The sequence below is a fragment of the Sparus aurata genome, chromosome 9 (genome assembly GCF_900880675.1).
Source record: "Sparus aurata chromosome 9, fSpaAur1.1, whole genome shotgun sequence".
In the NCBI taxonomy this organism is placed as follows: Eukaryota; Metazoa; Chordata; class Actinopteri; order Spariformes; family Sparidae; genus Sparus; species Sparus aurata.
Genome location: NC_044195.1, coordinates 1,829,274 through 1,855,175, shown reverse-complemented (window position 1 = coordinate 1,855,175; position 25,902 = coordinate 1,829,274). Strand labels below are relative to the sequence as shown.

General features: G+C 39.7%; 1 protein-coding gene and 1 long non-coding RNA gene across 16 annotated transcripts in view; one reads left to right on the top strand and one right to left on the bottom strand.

Moving 5' to 3' along the window:
- Window positions 1–25,902, bottom strand: part of lrch1 (leucine-rich repeats and calponin homology (CH) domain containing 1) — a 351,529-nt gene that overhangs the window by 255,832 nt on the left and 69,795 nt on the right. For all 15 annotated transcript variants that reach the window (XM_030428926.1, XM_030428929.1, XM_030428920.1 and 12 more), the window contains exon 2: window positions 8,674–8,818. In XM_030428926.1, the coding sequence (XP_030284786.1) occupies window positions 8,674–8,818 (145 nt within the window). The remainder of the gene's footprint in view (window positions 1–8,673; window positions 8,819–25,902) is intronic.
- LOC115588363 (uncharacterized) lies at window positions 6,514–7,952 on the top strand. Its single transcript, XR_003985322.1, has 2 exons — window positions 6,514–6,884; window positions 7,197–7,952. It is a non-coding gene; the product is annotated as an uncharacterized LOC115588363 (long non-coding RNA).

Here is a 25,902-nt window from a genome sequence, read left to right as displayed (position 1 = left end):
GAAAATAAATGCCAAAAAAAGACAGAAAAACAACAACAACAAAAAACAAACAAACAAACAAAAAAAAAGAAAAAAAAGGATGCCAGGGGTAATGAACGAAGAAAAATTAAACTGAATTAAAGATATTGAAGTGGGAGCACAGTCTCACAGTTTTGATAGCTTTCTTGTTCTTAGCAGAGGATACTGACTTAAAATACAACTCAAATTCTTTCATAAAGACACAGAAAAGAGGTTTCACTTTGGCAAATTTACATTTGTGGATATAAAACTTTGCAAGAATTACGATGAGATTAATTAAATAAAATTCTTTTTTAACTGAAATGTCACTCATTATGAAACCAAAAAGCACATTCTGCAAGAGGAGCTTAAAGTCACAGAAAATATTGTCTAAAATAAATCTACAGATATCTTGCCGAAGTTTACGGGTAAACTTACATTTCCAAAACAGATGGATAACAGTCTCAATATTGGTGTCACAAAAGGCACAGTTTAGATCTAGATCAACATATTTGAATTTAATAAAGAAGGATCTAACCGGGTAACATCGATGAATAATTTTAAATGACACTTCTTTCACCTTATTAACCACAAAGAATTTTTGAGGCAGGGACCAGATTTTTTTCCAACATAAGTTGTTTACACGACTATTCCAGTAAGATATTGCAGGTGGAACAGAAACAATATTACCTTGGAAAAGAGCACGGATCTTACGGTTATTCTTACAGCCAGATGGATTGAAGCATACATTACCAACTGGTGAGTCAGTTACATCAGTAAAAGAAATATCAGGCACAGACACAGACATATTACTCTTGAATAACATGAGTACACCAGATGGAATAGCATCGAAGACTATAGCATATTGTTTAGGAGTTATAGGTATCCTATAGTGTTGAAGAAAATCCTGATAAGAAAATAAAACACCATTGCTGTCGAATAGCTGTCTTACCCAAATAATGTTGTTGTTAAACCATTCCCCAAAGAATATGGATCTGTTCTTGTAGAGTATATCTTTGTTATTCCAGATAGAGTAACGGTGTGGCGAAAAATTGTGCTTGTATATCATAGACCAAGCAAGCAATACTTGTTTATGAAAATTGGAAAGGCGAACAGGAATTTTTTGGATGTTATAGTTACACACTAAAAGGAATTTTAAACCACCAATTTTAGAAAAAACATAATTGGAGATACAATTCCATATTGAGTCTGGTTTTTGTAGGAATTGTTTGATCCAATTAATCTTGAAGGTGTTGTTCAAGGAATCAAAATCCAGAAAATGTAGCCCCCCATTCTCATATGTGTTTATGAAAACAGATTTTTTCATGTAATGAGTTTTGTTTTTCCATAAAAATTTAAACAACATCTGATCTATGCATTTGATGGTTTTATTGTCAATATCTAATGAGAGGGCAGCGTAAGTAATTCTAGATATTCCTTCTGCTTTTGTTATTAACGTTCTACCCCTTAAAGAAAGATCTCTTAGGAGCCAAAGATTAAATCTTTTTTGAGCTTTTTCTATAACCGGAGTGAAATTTAAATCATTTCTAGCTTTCTGATCTTTAGTGATGGAGATTCCCAAATATATTATTGTATCTTTGACAGGGATGTTTGATATTGAGCAAGTATCGGAGTCTTTCACTGCCATTAATTCACATTTGTTTACATTTAAGTACAGTCCAGAGGCTTTAGAGAACACACTGATTATGTTTAGAGCATGAGGTACCTGAGTAGAGTCTTTTAAAAAAATAGTTGTATCATCTGCAAGCTGACTGATGACAATTTCTCTATCAACAATTGTAATGCCTTTCAGAGCGCTTGATTTAATATGAGTAGCTAAGAGTTGGGTGACAAGGAGGAAAAGGTAGGGAGAGATAGGACAACCTTGCCGGATTCCTCGTTTAATGTCAAAGCGTGGAGTCGTGCCAGAACTCAATTTAATTGAACAGTTACTATTAGCATATAGGGTTCGAATAGCTTTACAAAAGAGATGCCCAAAACCGAATTTTTCCAAAGATTTAAAAATAAATGGATGTTCAACTGAATCAAAGGCTTTGTAGAAATCTAAGAAAAGAATGTAACTGTTATCAGTGATTAATTCAGAATAATCTAACAAATCTAAAACCAATCTGATGTTATTAGATATGTGTCTATTATTCATGAAGCCGGATTGTGATTCGTCTATGACAGTATCCAAAACTAATTTAAGCCTTTTGGCAAAAGCAATTGCTAACACCTTATAATCATTGTTTAAAAGACAAACGGGGCGCCAGTTATCAATGAGCAATACATCCTTTTTAGGTTTCGGGATAAGTGTGATTAAGCCTTGTGTCAGTGTTGGAGGGAGTGATTCATTATCTATGCTTTCTGTGAAGACCTTCAATAAGAATGGGGCTAGGTGTTCCACAAAAGCTCTGTAAAATTCGGAAGTAAATCCGTCCACACCAGGAGACTTGTTATGTTTGAGGCTATTGATGGAATCAATTATTTCCTGTAATGTCAAAGGAGCATCACATATATCTCTGTCTATATCAGTAATATTATTCACCTCAATAGAGTCTAAAAAGGCAGACGAACTTCTTTCACAATATTGAGAGGTGTATAACTTTCTATAGAAGTTTGAGCAGTGAGTAGCAATTAGCTTGGGGTTATCACAAATAGTATTATCAATTTTAAGTTGCTGAATAGAGTTAGTTTTGGAATGAGATTTTTCCAACCCAAAAAAATAGGCAGAATTTTGTTCTCCCTCTTCCATCCATTTTTGCCTTGATCTAATAAAGGCACCCTTTGCTTTAAGCGTATATAAGTTGTTAAGCTTACTTTGATATTCAGTGAGAGTTTCGTTTTCGTCTGTAGAGAGACAATCTGGGGGCTTTTGACAAAGGGAGGTTATGGTAGATACTATCTCATCTTCCTCTGAATTTCTCCGCTTGGCTAGATCAGAACTATATTTCCTTAAGTACTTAGCAATTTCAAATTTCATAAGTTCCCACTTGATACAGTATTTGTTAACAATTTGAGCCTCAATCCAATATTTCTGAAAAGCCTTTTAACTTCAACTTTTACATCTTCATAAATTAAGATTGAACTATTCAATTTCCAATATGAAGAACGGTTATGACAAGCAGAGGAGGATAGAGGGATGCTAATATGTATGGCTTTATGATCTGTTAACGGTGTAGCCAGAATTTGTGTTGTTGTATTCTCTTTAGGACCTCTGGACATGAGCCAATAATCAATCCTAGATTGGGAGGATCCCGTCTTGTTAGACCATGTGTACATTCTGTCAGTCGGAAATTTTTCTCTCCAAATATCTATCAGATCAAATCTTTGCATGAAGAGCTTTAAATAGCAGTTTACATGACTGTTTTGTCTTGATGGCCATCTATCTAATACATTATCGAGAGCAACATTAAAATCTCCACCAATTAAAAGGAAAGCATTAGGGAACTTGTCTAACCATATCAATAACTTTTGTTCTATACTGTCAAATAGGTTCTCATTCTCTGCTTTACTGTTATATCCATAAACGTTAGTGACAATCAAAATAATCCTGTTAAAGTCAATCACTTGACATACAAAATGACCATAAATATCAATATCCGAGTATAGTATGTTACCTGTAAAATTACACTTCAGAGTGCCCACACCTGCTTAATGTTCTGACCCGTGTGACAGCCAAATATCGTTTCCCCACTGTGACCTCCAGAATTTAACCTCATTAGCTGTGGAATGAGTCTCTTGAAAAAAGATAAAGTCTGCTTTAAAACGTTTAGCATATAAAAACAAAGCTTTACGTTTCCCACTATCCCTTAGACCCCTGGCATTTAATGAGACAAAAGATAAAGACAATTTGAAACACAAAGAACTAAATGAGCAATAGACAATTAAGTCGCAAGTGACTTACCACAAACTAATATAGTATCTTCGAGAACTGTACCATAAGCAGTCACAATTGTGTGAATTTTAAAACAGAGTGAAGTAGCCTTTGAACCTCCTAAGTGTAAGTGAACATCAAGATGAATAGGAAAAAGAAAAGTTAACAATTGGGCTTCATCACAGCTTGGGAGGGATGTTATGTTCATGAGTTGTTTAAGCCCTTCTTTAGGCACTTGAGGTCAGAAAACAGGAACAAAGTGAAGAAGTCCATAGGTGCTGCTCTTCTTTTGAAAAACAAAGCAAAAAGAAGCAAACAGACGCAGCTTCATACTTGAGCTTGTGTGGGTAACTGGATAAAAGTCTCTTCTCATATTGTAGATTAAGTCAACAAAAGGAGCCCAGATGCACTGGTCTTCATAACAGATTTAGCATATTTTCATGGTGGAGGGAAGATCTCTTTGTTTTCGACAAAACCGCGACCTCCAACGAAGAAAGCCGCTTTTCCTTCCTTTCGGGCAGCTTCCACCGCTGGCCACAGCTTCCTCCTGTTTTCCCGGTCGATCTGGCAAAGGTCTTCAGCAAAACGCAGACCATGGTCGCGCAGATACCTGGAGTTTTTGGCGGCCGTCCAGACAGCTGCTCTGTGAATCCGGGACGAAAACTGAATTATGACGCTTCTGGGCCCCTTCGCATTCTTTGTACCAAGACGATGGACGGTGTCAATCACTTCTGGTAGCCGTTTTTTATCCTCCGGTAGGACGGCCTGACAGATTTTAATTACTTCCATCCGTACTTGCTGGTTCTCTACTGTCTCCAGTATGCCGTTGAGCCGCAGGTTCCAGCGACGAGAGTATCTTTCCAGGTCTGTGATCCGCGTTTCTAGGACGCCGGTGCGCTTTTTCTCTTCGTGGTAAAGTTGCTCAACTTGAGCAACCTTACCTTTCACTGAGTTGACATCCTCACAAATGGTGTGGATTTGCTTCTTCAGGTCCGTTATCACAGTTTTGTTTTCCATAATCAGTGATTCAAGCTTGTCGGACCGAGTGTTAATTAGCTGGGCAAGTGAGGAGACAAACCCTGGAGCGTCGGCTAACATTAAGTCAGTTTCCATAGCGTTGCCGGAGGTATCATGTTTACCTTTCTTGCTGGGAGGCGGTTTAGTTGGGGTAATTGGCACGTCGGAAAGGTCATCTTCATCCATCACGCTGAGTTTCAGCCCTTCTTTTGCCGCATAACCGTGGTAGTTGTCTATCAGAATATTTCGGCTAGCGTTAGCGGACTTTGCTTCGTTGCTAGCTGCTCCCGTCTTTTCATTACGCGATTTTCTCTTGTCCATACTTGAACTTGACATTTTTCACGTTTGTTTTGACAAAATAGAAAAGGATATGCTCACAACAGTTTTTTGGTCAAAGGCAAGCTCTCTATGAAAAGTTATTCACCGTTAAATTAGTTTTGGTAACAGAGCTCGACTCAAAGAGTGTGTTCACGGCGCCATCTTGGCTGAACCCCCCCGCAGCTCTTCCCGGTGCTTTCTCTTTGCGCTCCTGTCTGACGCGTTTCTTCCGGTCCGGAAGTTTGGCTCTCAGCAGGTAGGATTGTCGATGCTCGTGGTTTCCACGTTGCCAGGTGTTGATCCCTTTGTTCTTATAGCACATGTATGTTTTGCTGCAGAGCGGCTGAGCTGATGTGCCCCGCTTGGTGTGCGCTGGTCCCGTTGTGTTGCGGTGGTAAGTGTCCTCTCTGTCTGCACGATCTTGGTCGATACACTTTTAAGCTAACGTTAGCATGGTTGCAGGTAAATGCCGGTAGCCGCATGTGTCTCTCCCTCTCTCACCGCCATGTGTGTGTATCCGATCCGGCCAAAAGGTATGTTGTAGTTTTACTGCGGCACTTGAAACCAGTATGGTAGGCTCATTTTAATAGTGTTAATTTTGTTCTTTTTAGATGAGATGCAGCCATTGGGCCGAACGATCTGTGTTACATAAGAAAAGTCACGATCAGCTGACGGCTGCTGCTTTGCCCCTGCTCTGTTGGCTGCTGTGTCGCAGCCTTGGCCGCTGCATTACCGCCGTTTTGCAGCTGTTTCGCTGCTAAGTCACTGCCATCTTAATTGTGCCTTCATGGCAATGTGTTTAGTTTCATTTTGACACCTTAACTTGGTTTTTGTTTTCTTTACCCCACCTGTCTTGACTTTTGATATCCTTTTTGTTTAATTTGATTTAATTAACTAGTGTAATTCATTTGTTAGGGCATGTGGTGTTTACTTTTGTTTGCATACAATTTGTGCTATTTGCTTTCTTTTCTTTATTGTTGGTTTATTCTGGGCAATATATATTTTGTTTGTTTTTGACTATAATTTGCCCCGTGTCCATTTTATACTAGTTTTGTTTCACTGTGTGACTATTCTCTTGTTGTTCGTTTTTCTTTGCAGAGGCTGGTGGTGGTGCTGGTGACCTGGGTGGTGGTGTCCCTTCCTTCCCTGTGTGCTGTGCTTCCCTGGGATTTTTGGTTATTCACAAAGTGTGTGTGTGTGATTGTCACGTGCCCAGGTGACTTGTGATATTTTGTTTGGACCCCTTCCCTCACTAGTTTCTCCACACCAGACTGAATAGTCTCTTTTTTACAATTTGTGTGGGCACTGCATTGTTTTAATATTTGATAATAAAGTGTATTTAACTGTGAACCACGTCTCATGCCTAATGAGTGACCTTACTTGCGTGTCCTGAGATCAATTGATGGATTTAAATCTTTGGGTGAAAGTCCCAAGGTGGCGTTGTTGCAGTCCTACCCTTTGAACACAGGCAATTCGATATTACTGTGTCTTGTGTCCTCCCTACGCTCACCACACCTTCATTACCTCACCTGTTCCTGATCCCCTCATTAGTGTTTCTGTGTTTAGTCTTTGTTCTTCTTGCACTCCTCCAGTCAGTTCGATGTCCTCCTTGATTTACGCTGCGATTCTCTTGCCGCGATTTTCTCTAGTGTCTCCTCTTGTCTCTTCCCCGTTGGTATGTTTGGTATTTAGATTTCTTATCTTTTCATTCAGTTTGAACTTCTGTTGCACTTTAATTAAGCTGTTTTATTTGTTACTTTGTTTTAGTCCTTGACTCGTTTTGTTCTCCTGGTTTTTGTAAATTTCAGCTTTTATAAGATTAAAGGCAGCCTTTTGTTTCCCCCTATCCTACCTCCTGTGTATGGTCCTACTGGCCTGCTTTTGGGTCCTAAAATATAACCCCACTGTAACAGAACAAACTGACCCAGCAAACAACATGCAGTTTTTTCACTTGTGCAATGATTTTTTTTATTCATTTAAATGGCAGGAGGGATGTGGACGGAAGGCTACAGGCTGTATTGACTTTTTATATGAAGCTGTTTGATAGGCCCCATTTTTGGGAGATTCTGGGCGCTGCGTAGCTAACCTCCAAAGTGCAGAGGCTTGAAAGTGCCTTTTGTGGAGGAATTAAATGGCCGTAGCTCCCCGATAGCGGCCAGCGCTCCAGCCCATGCCTCAGCGCCAGCCCAGCTACCAGCCCTAGTCCATGCTTCAGCCCTGCCTCATCCTTTACACGGCTCCCAGGCCATCCGCCTCCAGTGTCCTTCCATCGGCTCCCAGGCCGACAGCTGACCCTCCGTGATCATCCGTCAGTGGCCCTGCCAAGCTCCAGGAGGGTTCCTTCGTCTTCCCCGCCCTGCGTCCAGATGATCTCAGCCTTCGGCTTTGCCACTGGCTTCCAGAGGGCCTTCATCTTCAGCGCCTGCGTCCAGAGGGTCCCAGCCTTCGTCTTTTCCCATCGTCCTCCAGAGAAGGGGGGACCATGACTGACAATCTACAGTTTTAAGAAGAGTGGCTGCCCTGTGTTCTTTTCTCTCTTTACGTTTGTCTCTGTTATTTGGTCAGATGTTGTGCTCCAAGTATTGGGCACAAATCTGACAGCAGCCACACACAGACAAAAAAAAACACACATAACCATGACGCATGATACATGGTACATGGCTCATGGCAAAAACATAATGGACAACAAAGCATTTTAGTCACTGGTATAATCAAATTAAAGGATAATTCTAGCTCATTTCAACTTGGGTCTTCTTGTATAGTGTTGGCCATCAGCTATAACACAGAGTTAATTAAAAGTACAAAAACAAGGCTGCAGTTTAAATAAACCATAATTATTCTTTAATTGTAACACTTCATACTTAAGCGTGTCTGAAACTTTTTACCAGTCTTCTAGTCTGTCTTGGATTGTTAATTTGAGAGTTGTATCCTGAATTAATGAAACTGATATTACAACATATTTATGTTCTTATACAATAAATAGTGTATGAGAGCAAAAGCACTACAGTTCGTATTTGGGAGCATGCAAGTAAATGCATGCAACAGTCACAATGCAGCACTAAGAAGTGTAAAACTCAGACTGCCACCAGCTTTAAGGGTTACAGTTACACTACACATACTGTACTTCATGTGTTTAATGTGTTCAGACATCTGGCTAACTTCTGCTGCAAAGTAGAGGGACATTTCCTGTTTGATGACCAATAAGGCCTGCAAGAGAAAACAAAACTTACTAGCAATTTTGCATACAAAATATGAGTCAGTTCAGAAAATACTGACTCAGAGCTACTGGACAGACTAGCTAGTGTCACAAGTAACAACCCTGCATCATACCCAGAATGCAATGCCCTCTTAAAATATAAAAGTTCTCCCTGGAACAGAGACAGTGAAAAAAGCCATCCCACTCTAGTCTCTTGCAACATAAGACACCATTAACACCAAGTGTGCATGAGTGTGAATGTGTCTACCTGAGATTTAAGGAGGTAAGTGACTGTAGGCTGATGATGCTGTCTGGAATGGCCCTGATGCAGTTGTGATACAGGTTTAGTGTCTCCAAGGCAACAAGGAGGCAGACCTCTGAGGGGATGTCAGTCAGTCTGTTCTTGGACAAGTCTGGAGAGACAAAAGTTATAAGTATAAAAGAATTCAATCAAAAATATTAAAAAGAGATACTTGAATTGATCGTTTTTAAGCAAAAACAGAGCAGAAAGAAATTGTATTAGTTAAAAAAGGTTATTACTAAAACGGTCAAAAAAAACCTTCTTTGCTGTGCCCAAACCATCTAGGGCAAATTCAAAGTCATACACAATTCATTCAAATGAAAATCTTATTTAGCATCAGAATTAGAATCAGCTTTATTGACCAAGCATGTGTACATATCTAAGGAATCTGACTGCTTTAACATACAGGTTTGATAGAAATAGAGATAAACATAGATAGAGCTATTCAAGGACAACATAGCTAAACAAAGATAAAATAAACACAAAACTGATATATACATACAAGTAAGCAGGCCTATCCAAAAATACTTTATACATAAAATGTAATATTAAGCAACAACATACAATGCCTACAAACATGTCAAATGGATGTTAGTGTGTGCTTATTTACAGTGTGTGCATACATGTCAACATACAGTATACAGTGTGCAGAACTTATATTGATGAACAAGGTTTTGTCCAGGGTATGATGGTCTGCAGTTCTATTTCCTGTCAGTTTCCTGGAAACTCTGGAAATGTCCTGAATGGAGGGCAGTTTGGCACCAATGGTTTTCTCTGTGACACTCACTGTCTTGTTTAGTCTGGTCCTGTCCTGTTTTGTGTATGATCTGTTTTATAAAATGTAGGGGTTGAGTGTAAAAGCAGTTAACCAAAAACTGTCCAAAAGTAGCTCAGCAAAGCTTAGCTTTAAACCACGATCTTATCTCAGTTCAGTTAGTTCCTCCTGCTCCTGAAAAGTCATGTTCCACCCTGCTGCTATGGGTGCCTAAGCCAGTCAAGACATTCAGTGAAGGTTGAGGGGAAATAAAATGACACTTTCTCCTGAGGAGTTTTTAAATGGGACTTCCGGTAGCGGCTTGCAATCGAGTAGACGGAGGTCCCACAGTTTCCAATATTTTTTTCTTATATTAACACGTAATAACATCCCAATCGTGAATTGACCATCTATTTCAGAGCCTACCCTTTATTAAACTTGACATTGCAACATATAACCATACTTCATGCGAGAAAGAGCAGAGAAAAGTGAAACAGCGTGAAGTAATAAGATGGCGTAGGAGGTACAGCTAACCCTGCAAGCATTGAAATGTGAGCTACAGTTATCTCGCCAAGCTTTGCTAGCTGTTTTTAAAGGTGAAATTGTGGCTGTTTGCCAGGACCTGAGCAGAGATACTGAAGTTCTTCGGGCAAAGACCATTACCAACTGCCAGAAACTGCGCCATGACGTTGAGGACGAAATAGGAAAGCTGGGAAAAGACCACGCAGACATTACGGCGGACAGGCTGCCATGGCACAGAGCCAACGATGCACTTGAGCAGATCACATAACTGGACCATCAGAATGAATCACAATCATGGCAACTACAAAGCGACTACAGAAGAAATGTTAAGCTCTCAAGTCCCAAAGTCGGCGACAAAATCTAAGAATCATTGGAGACCTGGAAGGAGCTGAGGGAATCAGCGCCACTCGTTTCATTGCCAATCGAGCCCACCGGTCCTCCCTTACGCAACAAAAATATATTTCTTAATATATTATCGGACAAATTATTTCAAGTGTATTTATATATTGTGAAATTTAGATATAATTAGAAAAATTGCATTTCCTGCGAAAATGCAGTGTGAAGGCTAAAGGCCGAAGTAATTTCGGAAATCTGCTGAAAGCTGTAGAGTAAGAGGGCTGAATGAGCTTAAAAAGGTGAAAAAAAGCTGCAGAGTAAGAGGGCTGGAAGAGCTTAAAAAGGTGAAAAAGGATAAAAAGATGTAGAGTGCTGAAAAAGCTTAAAAAGGTGAAAAAGGATGAAAAGCTGTAGAGTAAGAGGGCCAAAAAAGCTTAAAAAGGTGAAAAAAGGATGAAAATGAAAAAAGTTAAAGGGTGAAAGAGCTTAAAATGGCTGCACATACGCTGGAGCAGGAGCAGCCATGGAGCAAGCCAACAAGATTCCATAAATTTCTATGTATATATTGTCTATGTAAAGTAAAAGATGTGGTATCCAAATCCAGCAGAAGAGAATTCTTTCTCTAGATTTTCCAGCTGCTCTACACTCTAGCGATGATGTCACGCACACTAGCTGACGCAATACACACGCATTCTTCAGATACACACACTGGAGAAGTAGCAGGGACAGAGAAGAAAATGTCTCCATAAGAATGAATGGGAAAATGCCTCCCAAACCCCTGCGATTTTTGAAAAAAACTGTAATGGTTATCGCCCAAATATCTATATGTTGGGTGAGAGGAGACATGGCTAAACTCGGTCATGTTGTTTTCATTTCTGTCGAGTTAGAAATCAGGGCAGAAAAGCAAGAGACAAATCAGGTACCGTCTGCTCTCCTCCAGAAATTTAGCCTCCAATTTAACATTGCGGCGTATGGTGGAGCTGGTCGAGTTCTTGTCGCTCTCGGGCTTCTAAATCCAAAACTGTAAGTCCTACATCTGAAATAAGAACATCAGCTGAAAGCCAACAAGATTTCCTACATTTCTATGCATATATTGTCTATGTCAAGTAAAAGATTTGGGATCAAAATCAAGCTGAAGACAATTTTTTCTTCAGTATGGCCAGCTGCTCTTCACTCTAGCAATGATGTCATGCACTTTAGCTCACGCAATACACACCCATTATAAAATGAGAAGACGGGCTGAAAACCCTTAAAACTAAAACTGCAATTTTTCAAAACCATACAAGATTTTTAAAAACTGAATACATCGCCAATAGTTCAAGGTCTTGTGACATATTTAAAGTTGGAATGATGTCTCTCGCTTAAGGTATGAGGGACAAGTAGAGGTTGAAAGTCGAGTTTTGAAGAGGATTTGAAGATTTTCCCATTCACTTCAATGTTAAATTTTTTTGGGAAAAAGACGAATTTCTGAAAAAGTTGACAAGCACAGGGCTGAAAGAGCTTAAAAAGCTGAATATATGAACATAAAAGTTCAGCTGAATATTTCCAAAATTATACAAGATAGAAACAAGAAAAATACAAGCAGTCATGTCCTTAAAAAGCTGAACATTTTGATGGTTGAATGGTTTCTGTCGCTCAAAATTTGTAGGAGAAGAAGTGTGTCAAAAAACGTACGGTAACATGAATAATATTAATAAATTCCAGAAGAACTATTGAAAAAAAAAATGTATTTCCTGCAAAAATACAGTGTGAATGCTTAAGGCAGGAGTGATTTCGGAAATCTGCTGAATATACTGGAAAATGCATAAAACTATAAGAACGGTCAAGAATTTGCAGAAAAAGCTGAATTTTTCAAAAGATGAAAAGGCAGAAAAGCAGAAAGGTTTTAGGCTGAAAGAGCTTAAAAGGATGACAAAAGTCAGAAAGGCTGAGTGAGGGGGCTGGAAGAGCTTAAAAAGGTCTGCTTTCCTCCAGAAATGTAAGCCTCAAAATTAACATTGCGGCTCATGGGGCCACTCCCGGGCACTCCCGGGCTTCTAAATCCAAAACGTTAAGTCCTACATCTGAAATAAGAACATCAGCTGAAAGCCAACAAGATTTCCTACATTTCTATGCATATATTGTCTATGTAAAATAAAAGATGTGGGATCAAAATGAAGCTGAAGACAATTTTTTCTCCCATTTTTCGAGATGCTCTCATGCACTCTAGCTGACGCACTACACACCCATTATAAAATCAGAAGACAGGCTAAGAATCCTTAAAACTAAAACTGATTATTTCAAAACCGTACAAGATTTTTTAAAAACTGAATACAAGGTCAATAGTTCAAGGTCTGCTGACTCGTTTAAAGTTGGAATGGTGTCTCCAGCTCATCGTATGAGGGACAAGAAGAGGTTGAAAGTTGATGAGTTTTGAATAGGATTTGAAGATTTTCCCATTTGTGTCAATGTTATTTTTTGGGGGGAAAAAGCTGAATTTCTCAAAAAAGTTTAAAGGTTAAAAAGCTGAAGGTATGCTGAAGTTGTAGCAGAATGAAATTTGAAGAAATCCCTATAAGGATGAATGGGAAAAATTTTGCAGAAAAAGCTAAATATTTTGAAAGGTAGAAAAAAGAAAAATACAAGCAGTAATGTCCTTAAAAAGATGAACATTTTGATATTTGAATGGTTTCAGTAGCTCAAGATTCATAGAAGAAGAAGTGTGCTGAAAAAAACGTACAGAAGCAGGAATAATAACTTTAATACATTTAATACAATGCCTTTAGCATTCACACTAATAAATTCCAGAAGAACAATAGTGTGAATGCACTAAATATACCATATGATATATTATATAATAATATATTGTAAGTCATATATTGCAATATATGGGAAAATACTGCAATTATTGCCGTTTTCATATATTGAATAAATACAGTTATACTATATAATATATTGTTATATATATTGAAATATGTCCCCCATTAGATATCAGATCTTATATTGGAAGAGACAATGTAAATATAAGTAAATATATATGTACAATTATATGAGATAATATACCTCAATGTACAAGATAATATAATCAGATCTATATGGGAACATTTCTTAAATATGTTGAAAAATATATTGATTTACATTGAATAATATATACATAATTATATATTGTTTACATGGTAAATATGAAACAATCTAATGTGCAATGTCTGTCGTATATTTTAAAATATAAATGATATATTGAATAATACATCAATATAGTTTACATTAACTGAATAAAGTTTGTTTCAAAAGCAGCAGCTGAAAGGAAATTTACTTGAAAACACACAGAATGAAAGGCATGTCTCCATGGTTCCATCTGAAGCTGAGCATCAGCCATATCATAGTTCGAGGCTATAAAATCATCTTTTCAATCAATCTTTTTGAAACATTTATTTTTATGTGATCCAATCAATGGCAACACAACAATAAATGAAGAAAAACGCTTATAAAACATTTCCAATAGGACAACTGGCCATTATAATAAAACAGTCATCAGTGCAACAAAAACAGAACAATCCCTCAGTGGAAAAAACAGGACAACAATCCTTTAGTGCAGTGTTATGGACACATGCCAACACCAAGACCCGCTCTCTGACTGCAGTTGTCCTAACTCACAGATCCTTTTGTTTATGGCCATCTGTATGTCTGGAATCTTTGCTCCTGGGTGTTGTTGAACAACTGCATCTGTAAAAGATAATAAAATAAGAAAGACATCCACAATGATAGCCTCTGATTGTTGCAAAAGTAAAGATGAGGTGGATCCCAATACTGGTGATATTTTCTTGTATGCCGCTCCTCAGTCGGTTACCTGTAAATAGTTCAATCTGAAATCAGAATTGGCTTCTCAAGGAACCAAGGTTCTCCAAGGGGTTTTTAGAGTGAGGAGGTTATGCTACTGTATCCACTTTAAGTGTTCCAGGAAGTATTGTGGTCAGTGAGAGCAACTGTACTTTGCTGTAGCCAAGCCTATGGGAGGTGAATTGGTGCTGGGATTTTAAAAGGTACGACAGGGGATCCATTTTAATGCTGATAAAATGTTTGATGTATTCTTACTAGATAGAGAAATTGCTTTATATCTAAAAGAATATCAAAGCTGTTAAAGCTTTTTATTCATCTTTTTCACTATTAGTTGTGTACATTTGAGTCCCAAAGTGTTACACTTTACCATTTACAATAACTTAAGCAAAATATATTAATCCATTAAACATTTTTTTCACTGCCTTACTGAGTAAAGCTTTAAGCTTCTTAGGGTCCAGAGGCTGCTGTCTCTCTGCAGATGGATCGACCTTGTTGACCCCTCCAGTCAGGTTGGACTTCAGTAGGACATCAATGCTGAACAGGCCCAGCAGAAGGGTGCGGGCCATTCCTTTCGCAGTGGGTTGCGCTTTTGCAGTCTCCCAACAATGGGCAGACACTCTGGTGGCGTCATCATTGCCTAGTTGCACCTAATTAATTGTAAGAAGGAAAGAAACACATGAATAAAAACAAAGAAAATCACCAGTGAGTTTTATGTTTTTAATTGATCATTACAAATATGTATTTACTGATGTTGGTTTGGGAGATGTGGGTTGAGGAGGTGGTGATGGTAGAGCAACACTGGCCTCATATTCACCTTCATAGCTTGAGCCTCTGTGACCTTATCTGAAATGAGGGACTTATTAGAACCTCTAATTCAGACTGTCTAGCAGCTATGAGTCTGTAGTTTTCTGTGTATTATTAAGTATGAAACAATACAAGTAAAAAAAAGAAACCAAAAAATGATTCAAATGAATCATTTAGTTAATCATAACATTTAATATGTTTCATGGCTAGAATCTGTTTAAATTCATAGCTGTAGTACTCTCCACCTTTTTCCGGACGTCAAAAACATAAGCCGGTTTTGCTCCTCCGGTGGAATTGTATGTTTACATTTCCATGGTCTCAGTAGTTGTCATAGTTGCTGTAAACACATGGATCTATTAACGCTGGCTTTTAACAATGGATGTCCATTTGATATTCAATGTCCAATGATATCCATTGTTAAAAGCTGGCGTAATGATCCATGCATTTATCGGATTTTCAATGAAAAAAAGAAAAACATAAATGCGTTTACCGTGACTACTGAAAACATGAAAACATAAACATATAATTCCACCGGAAGGGCAACACCGTTTGAAAAAAAGGTGGATAGTTCCATTTTTTTTTTTTAAAGTTGCCAGGAACTTTCTTGCACAACCAAACAGTGCTAACATACAAACAACCATCTACACCTATGAGCAATTTAGAGTCACCAGTTAACCTAAACTGCATGTCTTTGGCCTCTGGGAGGAAGCCGGAGTACCCAGAGAGAATAGGAAACTCCACACAGAAAGGCCACAACCAGCCGCCGGGTTCAAACCCAGAACCCTCTTGCTGTGAGGTGACAGTGCTAACAACTGCCCCACCATGCCGCTGGTCCCAAACAATCACAGTAAATATTCGCTATTTTCCATTGTTTGTGTTAGTCTGGCTCACGACCCCACCACAAAACTGACAGAAATGTGAAAATATATTCTCAAAATAGCTGTCATGAAAAGAAACCCATTACCTTTTTTGCAACTTTTTCTACAGATTCCTCCTGTGTGTCAAGGAAAAGTTTGTTGGGTACCCTCTTTCTCTTCTTGCTTTTTGATCGGTGCTCTTGCAAGAGTTTCTGCTCAGCAGTCTTAAGTGTAGACTTAGTAAAAAATAGTAGCAAGACAGAATTTAATGCCTAGAAACAAAATATGTGGATTAAGTTACATCAAATACTGTATTTTACTGTCCAATTTTTCCAGTTTCTTTTCCAGTTTTTGTATTGTTTTCCCCCTACTTTTTTATAATGAGTTTAGTCTATTCATTTTAACACATGTTAAATTTTGCTGTGTTTTTTAACACATGTTAATACAGCTGCTAAACTGATTTTTACTGTACAATTAGGGGGGCACCGATCCGATATTAAGATCGGATATCGGCCCCGATATTGACAAAACGGCTGGATCGGGGATCGGAAAAATGAACGTCGCAGCACATCCTACATCATTCGTCAGCGTCAGTGTGTCGCATGCTGGAAGAGCACAAGTTGTTGTATGACCAACTTTTTATTAGTTTATTCTCAGGGTCAGCTGCTATATTTTATTTTGGATTCCTGTTTGCAGGACGTTGCACTTACTCCCGTCACATTTCTCCGCTGATTAGCTGTTAGCCCCGCCATCAGTTGTTAGCCTCACCGATCAGCTATTAGCCTAGCAACGCTAACTTTCAAACCGATGTACTAAATACTCTGTGGGCTGTCCATCGTTGCTCCGTTGGTCCTCCCTCCACCACAACCTCAGGGTTATTCACCGCCGGGCTCCTTTGTCACTCTCCTCTGCTGCTGCGGTCTCCCCGGCTCGCAGCGATGTTGTATGTTCTCTACTCCGCCGTTGCTGGCGGGGTCTTCAGGTGTTCAGCACAGGAGCACCTGGACTTCTGCTGTCATTTCACCCCAGGCTCCATCGCTTGGATTGGATCTCTTGGTGCATGGAGCCTCCAGACGCTAGTTTGTATATGGACGGTGCTACTGACTTCAGTGCTAGTGTTCCCTCCGTGCTGACTGACAGGCGCTCCATTTATTCTTTGTTTTGTTTGTTCCACTTTGTTAAGGGTCCTTGGGTACCCTGACAGGCGCTATATAAATTAAATGTATTATTATTATTATTATTATCATTAATATTATTATAATGTTGCACATGTTTACAATGTTTGGTAACTGTTTGATTATTTTGTCTAAGTTAGGAAAGTAATGTTTAGTTAGGAAAGTCTGGTGCCTTTAGTCTCTTCCACATGGTGGAAGGAAGGTATAAGGTGGAAGGTATCCAGTTTATTATTAATTCAACAACGGTATCGGATCGGTATCGGGTATTGACAGATACACAAAGTCCAGGCATCGGTATCGGTATCGGGATTGAAAAAGTCGGATCGGTGCATCCCTGTGTACAATGTTGGCTGACACAGTTAAGTATAATTGTTAACCCAAATTTTATCTGACATTCTTTAGGACTTTTAAAATTGTGTTTAATTAATGTTTCGCTGCTACTTAAAAATTCATATGAAGCGAGACTCATGTGACTAATGGCTGTTGGCTAAATAGCTTAAAATTCAGATGAAGCGGGACTCACTTGACTAACGGCCGTAGCTAGCTAGCTAATGGCCGTGAGTCACCTGAGTCCTGCTTCATTAGTTAACACTTGCTATGAGCTAGCTAACATTCATAGATATCTATAGCTAATGTGAGCGGCCTTTAGCGAGCTAGCTAACAGTTGCTAACAATAGCTAGCTGGCTGAAGCTCGATAATGTTAGCTGGCTAGCTAAAGGTCGCCAAAGTCATGCGAGTCCTTCTTCATTTTAACTTTTAGCAAGCCAGCTAACATTAGCTAGCTAGCGAATATTAGCTAGCTAGCTAAATATATATATATATATATATATATATATACATTTAGCTAGCTAGCTAATATATATATCAAAGTAAAAAGAATGAAGCACTGTACTTGCCTGCCAACTGCAAAATGCGTGCTGGTTTAACCAGCCATCCATTAGTAGGCTTTTTGCCACCCATGTTCATTTTTTTTTTTTCCCCTCTCACTGCTTAGGCAAAGTGATGGCTCGTTCAGGCTGCTTCGTGCCAATTCTGCCATCCCATAAGACATTGCAGTTCATGTGTCCATGGTAACAACTAGCTCCACCAATCAGAGACGTTGCTATTACACCGTAGGAATAAAATCTGTTTTTTAGGTTCTGTTGGTTAATTTAATACAACGTTTTAGCTTCTGTAACCTGTATCATTGCTTTACAACGTGCTGGCTTTACGAAACATAGAGAAAATGGATGGGATATTTACCTCTGGCTACCGAATGGGCTGTTAGTTTTGCAATAATGCAGTCGAGGGTTCCTCTCCAGAAGAAGCATGGACGGAAGGAGAAGAAAATACACTGCCCCTGGTTCAGAATATGAGATTCCATCAAGAACAAGGAGATACTGGAAAAGGAGGTTTGCGTTTTAAGTTACATTATTTAGTTGTCATTATTAAGTGTGGGTTTTTACAAGATTGCTACTTAGCTAAACTTTATTTAAACAACAGATAGTGGCGGTTTTTGCTATGAACGATGAGGCTGATCTGTTTGAGGGAGCAAAGCACAAAAAAATTTATTTAAAAAATGCAAAAAAAAGAGAGAGAGATAGAGACGATAATCAGTATAGCCTCTCATTTCCACGTCAAGTTAGTGGGGGGGTACATTAACCTCTGGATCCCAGGCCACACACCAAATTCCAAATAATTTTATTTCCTTCATAAAGTTTATGTGGCCTCATAGTGTCACATACATGTCATACGCCCAGGACCAGTGTTGGGAATAACGGCATTACAATAAACGGCGTTACTAACGGCGTTCCTTTTTTCAGTAACGGGTAATCTAACTAATTACTATTTCCACTGTTACCGTTACCGACTATTAAATGTGGCGCGTTATAAACTGAAGATGCTCATTGAAGCTGTTGTCATCCGACTCGGCTTTCAGCCACCGGAGCTGAAAAAGCTGTTTTACTTTATTATGATTTTTTAGCTTGGCGAGGGAGGAGGGAGGGGCTGGACAACTGCATAAGTGATGGTGATTGGCTCTCTAAGGTAGAGTGAGAGTTCGTAAGCCAATCAGAGGCAGCGTTGAGTTTACACACAAACCACACACGCACACAGCAGTCTCGCACACACTAACTAGCAGAGGTGAGCTGCAGCAGTGGCGAGTCCGGAGGGAAAGTTAACATTTTCAAAGTGGAAGTACAGACACGACTTTAATCTCTTTTGTCTACGTCCGTTGTAAGCAACTGTGATCTAATGAATCATCTCTGAATGGCACACACTTCTACTAAACTAGTGCTCCGCTAACAAAGAAGGACACGGAGCTGTCCGAGCAGCTACAGCTGGATTTTTCTGCTCCAGCTTCACAAAAACTTGACACAGACTGAAGTGAATGTAATGATAGGCAGGTATTTTGTTGAGAACATGCTCCTGTATCGGGGAGAACAGGTGCCGGTCCGCCATGCAGAAAGACATTTTCTAAATACATGGATGCCGAGTACGCTAAAATGAATGCCAAGCTCAAAAGGGGGAATAATTATAAGTAACGCAATAGTTACTTTTCCTGGTAACTAGTTACTTTTATAGTGGAGTAATTCCGTTACTAACTCAGTTTTCTTTTTGGAAGAAGTAACTAGTAACTATAACTAATTACTTTTTTAAAGTAACGTGCCCAACACTGCCCAGGACAGCCTCTGAAAATAGATATTCATTAAAATAAAGAAATTTCATTCTTATCACAGGAAACTGATTAAGGCCATAAACGTGCATCAGTTGAACCAGGAAACGGTGAGCCATGAACATGACCTTTTGTGTGTTTTATAGACAATAGACAGTAGTACGCTGCACTAAATGGCCACATTTTAACCAGTTAATTGAATTGTTATCCTTCTTGATAAGTATCTGTTAAGACATTTTTTTAAGAGAGTTCCCTGGAGTACATTTTTTGCTAGGATTCATTAAATACTGATATATGAAGTACAGCCTAAATTATAATGCATATCATACATACAACAGCGAGTTCTATATATATATACACATATACACATATATATATATATATATATATATATATATATATATTTATATATATATATATATATATATATATATATATATATTTATATATATATATATTTATATATATATATATTTAGATATGTATATATATATATATATATATATATATATATACATATAAGACACACATGACGGTGGTGGGATTACTGTAAGTAATCTACTAATAACTATGACTACTAATGTACTGGTTTCTGTGTTTGACTATGTCTGACAGCACATCCTCTAAGACTTCTGTATTCTTACACAATAGAATCTGGATCAGGATTCATCTGCCAACAGATCTGAAGATGCACATGATAGTGATGACATTAAAGTAAGTGTAATTTACTTTTGACAGGGATATACTGGTTGGCTGGAATATTGTCTTGAACCGTTCCATTCACTTTGCAGACACTTGACATTGAACATTTCCCGCCCGCCTCTTGTAAGGAACCTTACAAGAGGCGGGCTAGATAGCAGAGCTAGACACGCTTAGATAGCAGAGCTAGACACGCAATTGCTCTGTTGTTGGTGTATAAATCAACAGAAGTGCCTATATTCTGTCCCAGCTACAGAACAACAGAAGAGACAGTGGTCGTGTTTCATTTTTAATGACAACGTGCCGGCTGCGGTTCATGTTAGATTGTATGTGTGTGCTAACCACCTCACGTCGGACTGCTTCGGTAACAAGAGTCAATACAAACCTACATTGTTCTCTCTCTCTCACTCAACACCCTCTACTCCTTCAACTTCGGATCTTCAAGGGCTCCTCTCCACCTCCCCCCAAGGGGCTGCTGCCTGCCTTCAAGATCCCTTCTTCTGGGCCCAACAAGCTGTGGAGAGCTGCAAGCTGCATTGGCAGCAGGCCCAAAAGAACTTCTCCTCACTGCAGCGACACAAGGTCCTGCCAATCTGAGGAGCTGAGGAACACCAAGCAGGTTAGCACCAAGCTGCTATCCTTACAAAGGAAAGGAGCGACCAGTTTCCTCCTCTGCTGACTTTCATCAAACCTTGCACAGCAAGAGCAGCTTGTTCAACCTTGGAGCCCCAACTTTCTCCTGCAACCACCAGCACCTTCTCTTCAAAGACTGGTAACGTTGAACTGGGCTTAGATAGCAAACCATAGCACGGCTAAGCACAGGACTTTAAACTCTGGTTGATGTAATGTGTTCAATTTATGTGTTTGTTGAATGTTTTGGTGTTATTGTGACCTCAAGTCAAAATATTGGTAGTTTGCTTTCCTAGACGGCTAACTCCGACATTAGTCGAATTATGCTTCACACAGACTCAGGGTCTCTGCATGCAACTAACCATCTTCTATAACTTGGCACCACGTCACACACACACACACATACTCACAGACACACACATTCCTTGAGGCTAGAGCATATCACACCCACATGTGATATCATTGACCGCCATTGTTTCTTTGTTCTGCCAGGCACACATACACACACACTCACACACATACACACACACACACACACACACACACACACACACACACACTTGTGTATAGTACATGTTAGTTAGATTGTGCGTTTCCATCTTTGTGTTAAATAAAAGACCTTTAACCTTCTTGCTGTTTATTTAATATTGTACAAGAGTGAATGTTGCCAACCTTTACACTGTCAAGAACTCCAAAATCCTTCAACCATTACTAGCTGTTATGGTAAATTTGGTTGTAGTTATTAAGTTAATTATTAACCAGAGTTATCAACAGTTCAGTAAATTTTTATGAGACTGATTTAGTAAAATTGCTATCTTTTCCCTTCTTCAAGGGTGGTGATCTAATGCGAATTGGATCATATTATTTATCATAATTTATAATTATCCCAAGTAATCATTAATTATTATTGATTATTGCCAAATTTAACCTAAATCCCCCTTTTATTGTTGTTAAACAACCGGGCCTTGTGTAATGCGAGGCCCAACACCTTTAATTGCTAAATAGTGTTGAATAATTATAATTTATATCTAACATAAAAAAACAGACTCAAAAATAATCCGCTGTGTATACCATACACATGCTTTGTCTAAAACTGTTCTCTATCCTTACACAACAGAACCTGGTTCAAGATTCCTCTGACTACGACTCTGACGATGGCTTTTCTGCCTCTTCCCCACTCTTGTTTGAGGACAGTGTTGATTTTGGTTTGTTTGAACCACTATGGCAGTTGTTTACTGACTCTGAATTCACTGGCAGTGGAGAAGAATTTCCCATGGAAGACAGCACTGACAAATTAATAAATGAAGAATCACATTTGGGAGTAGGTGGTAATGAAAAGTTTCCTTCAGTAAATGATGAGCCACAATGGCTCACAACTAACCAAAGCTCAGGGTTTTTTGCTTATACTTTCATATGCTTTGAGACACTCACTTACTGGTGTGGCCCTGTCTGATCTTTTAGATTTGATTAATATCCACTGTCCGGAAAATGTTCTAACTTCAAAGCGTCTGTTCTTAAAAGATCTTAAACCAATACAAAGTCACCGAGAATGTCACATATACTGTCCCAACTGTGAATATTACATTGGTGACCAAGTCACCGAAGGGCAGTGTTCTGTACTTAACTCTACATGGGATAAAAACAGCTCACTAAAGAATGGAAATTTCTTCCAATACTTACCCATCCAAACACAACTGGAACATGTTCTTCAAAGAGAAGATATTGCATGTTGTCTTAGTTCAGGAAATGGCACGTGTAATTCAGAAAATTATGATGACATATGTTGTGGTAAAATGTATCATAATCTGAACAAGGATGGAGGCCCACTCGATAGTCCTCATGCATTCTCCTTAACATTAAATTGTGATGGAGTTCCAGTACTCAAATCATCCCAGTATCAAATTTGGCCATTACAATGGATGGTAAATGAGCTTCCTTATCATGTCCTTAAAGACAATGTTTTACTTTTTTGGCCTATAGTTTAGTTTTAAAAATGTATTAACATTTGGCTTTTTAGTACCATTCACACAAGAGTGTCAGTCATTAGCTGTTTTTAGACAGGGCACCAAGCCGCCAATTTGCCCATCCCTTTGGCAGCTCGGTCCGTGGTTTTAGACAGAGGCCGGCAAATTGGGAGTCTGTTTTGGTCCGCCGATTTTCCGCCTCGGAGGGTACACTTATTTATTACATCTCATCTGCTATCTAAAAACGAGGCGGCAATGTGCCGGCCTTTGCGTGAGATGGGCGGAGGTGTCAATGACCTGCACTGTTGTGCGACCCACAGCCGGGGAGTTTTAAAGGTCCCATATTATGCAAAATACACCTTAGAGCGGTTTTCTATCAATGATATGCATCCCCGGCCTGTCTACAATCGCCCCTGGTATGAAAAAAGTTCATCCTCTCCCTTTTTTGCTTTCTCCGCCTTTAGCAAATGTGTGCTTATACAGGCCAGTTGAAGATAGTCTGTCGGTGACGTCACCGACAGATTAGACGCGTCCCCTTAGGTTGGTGGCACCGCCCCAGGTGAAGGTTTGCCACACCCGAAGGAATTATCTAAACGGCGCCATTTTTTTCTGCTCGGTTAGAAAATGGCGAATGTACGACCGGGAAGAAGCGGTTGCTCTGTCGTTGGCTGCACTAACGAGCACCAGAGTCTTTTTAAACCTCCCTCATCGGGGGTCTTGAGGACTCAATGGATGGATTTTATTTTTAACGGGAATGTACCCACATCAGTTCCCAAAGTGCTGTATGTGTGTGCTCACCAGACAGCAGTGTTTCACAACGTTGTCGCTCAGAGCTAGACACGCAATTGCTCTGTTGTTGGTGTATAAATCAACAGAAGTGCCTATATTCTGTCCCAGCTACAGAACAACAGAAGAGACAGTGGTCGTGTTTCATTTTTAATGACAACGTGCCGGCTGCGGTTCATGTTAGATTGTATGTGTGTGCTAACCACCTCACGTCGGACTGCTTCAGTAACAAGAGTCAATACAAAGCTGGCTTTGCCTCGACACTGACCCTCCTAAAAGGATCAGTCTCAACCATACTGGACCCAGCAACTGCACCCGAGCCAGCGATAAGTGTCGCCGCGGTTTGATAGCATTTACAGTTGCCGACGAGTATAGTGAAGTCAGCTTGAAACTGGCTAACTAGTTAGCTCCGCATCGGTCCGCTATGCAATGGCGTTTGAAGTGAGTTTAATGTTAATAATATTACGAGGGAGCTTTGTTGTCACAGTAGAAAGTCTGGAAACATGTGCAGACTGGAGACAGAGATGAACAGTGTATAACAGTTTGGAGACTGTGTTGGAGACAAACACAGCTTTCGCTAGCTGTTAGCCATTAGCTACATGGCAGTAGTTTTAACAACACATACAAACAAACTAATATTGTTCAGCCAAACTAACCATTCTGAAACGTCCTGCTACAACCGCAGAGTCTGTACTTCTTCCGGAGCCTCTACTTCTGGGTCCGATTCTGGGTCAAACTGGTTCGGTTGAACGAAAAAATCTCCGCGAGCCATAGTGTTACATCCACCGTAAACATTAGCGCATGCTACAGTTAGCATAAGCGGCTTCCCCTCCCTGAGAGTGACGTAGTAGGCAAGGCTCCCCAAGTAGGCGTTGACAGACGCAGCTCATTAGCATTTAAAGGTGCAGGCACAGAAACAGAGTGCTGTGAACAGAGCTCAGCAGAGCGACTTTTAGACAGCTGGAGTTCAGGACCATGGATGTGTTTGGGGCAATACATATCGAATACAGATTTGTTGGACCTCTGACAGCTGTGTGAAATTGATGAAAAACAGTATAATATGGGACCTTTAAAACCAGGAAACAGCTGATCACAGCAGTCAGTCCATCATTTCATCTGCGGACATTAAGATGAGCAACTGGACAGCTGCTGAGATCCAGGAGATGCTAGCGTCTCCTCGGTCTCTGTAGCTGTTTGGTCATGTTAGCTTATTGTTGTGTCGGCAAGCTAGGAACGGTCGCTACTTTCAAATTAAAAGCCCCCCACTAAGAACCCAGTTCTAAATTCCTATGGGGTGCAATGTAAAGCTCTTATTTTGAAGTCAAATTCGTTGTCTCTGTTCACAGCCCAACTTCGAGCTTCACATCACGTCACATGTTTACGCCTACCTCAGAGGCGGCTTTTGGAAAAGGAGGAATATTTCACCTCCATTTTAGAAAGACAGGCCGGCACATTGCCGTCCTTACCTTGGAGCAAATGTGCCACCATCTAAAAAGGGCTATTGTCAACTGTTGGCTTTGAATTACACAGCAACAACATTGTGAAGCATTGTAGAGTGATAGCAGCTGTTAGGATGTGTGATTCAGTTGCCAGGCCCATTCTGCAAAACATGACCCAATTTAATGGTCATTATGGGTGCAGCTTCTGTCTACACCCTGGTGAACAAGTTCCAAAGGGAAATGGAACTGTTAGGGTTTATCGATACAAAGATGTTTCAAATAGGGATCATGCTTCAACCCTAACTGATGCATGGAAGGCTGTGCGTACCACACAATCTGTGAGGGGCATTAAAGGGCCCACACGTCTTGTCAACATTCCGAACTTTGACATCATATCTGGAATGCCTCCTGACCATATGCATAATGTACATCTTGGAGTTGTTCGGCAAATGACAAGTATGTGGCTGGATAGCTAACACCATGAGGAGCCATACTATATTGGTAATCGTGTTCCTGAGCTCGACCAACAACTCTTGAAAATTAAATCACCTTGCAATATCACAAGACTGCCCAGCTCTTTTCAGCAAAGGAAGTTTTGGAAAGCTAGTGAATGGCAGAACTGGTTACTTTTTTATAGCATCTTTGTGCTAAAGCAGTGGTTCTCAACCGGTGGGGCCCGCCCCTCTGAGGGGGCGCGGACACTCTCCCGGGGAGGCGTGAGGAGGCTACTGGATGGGAGGAAAAATAAATAAATCTGAAA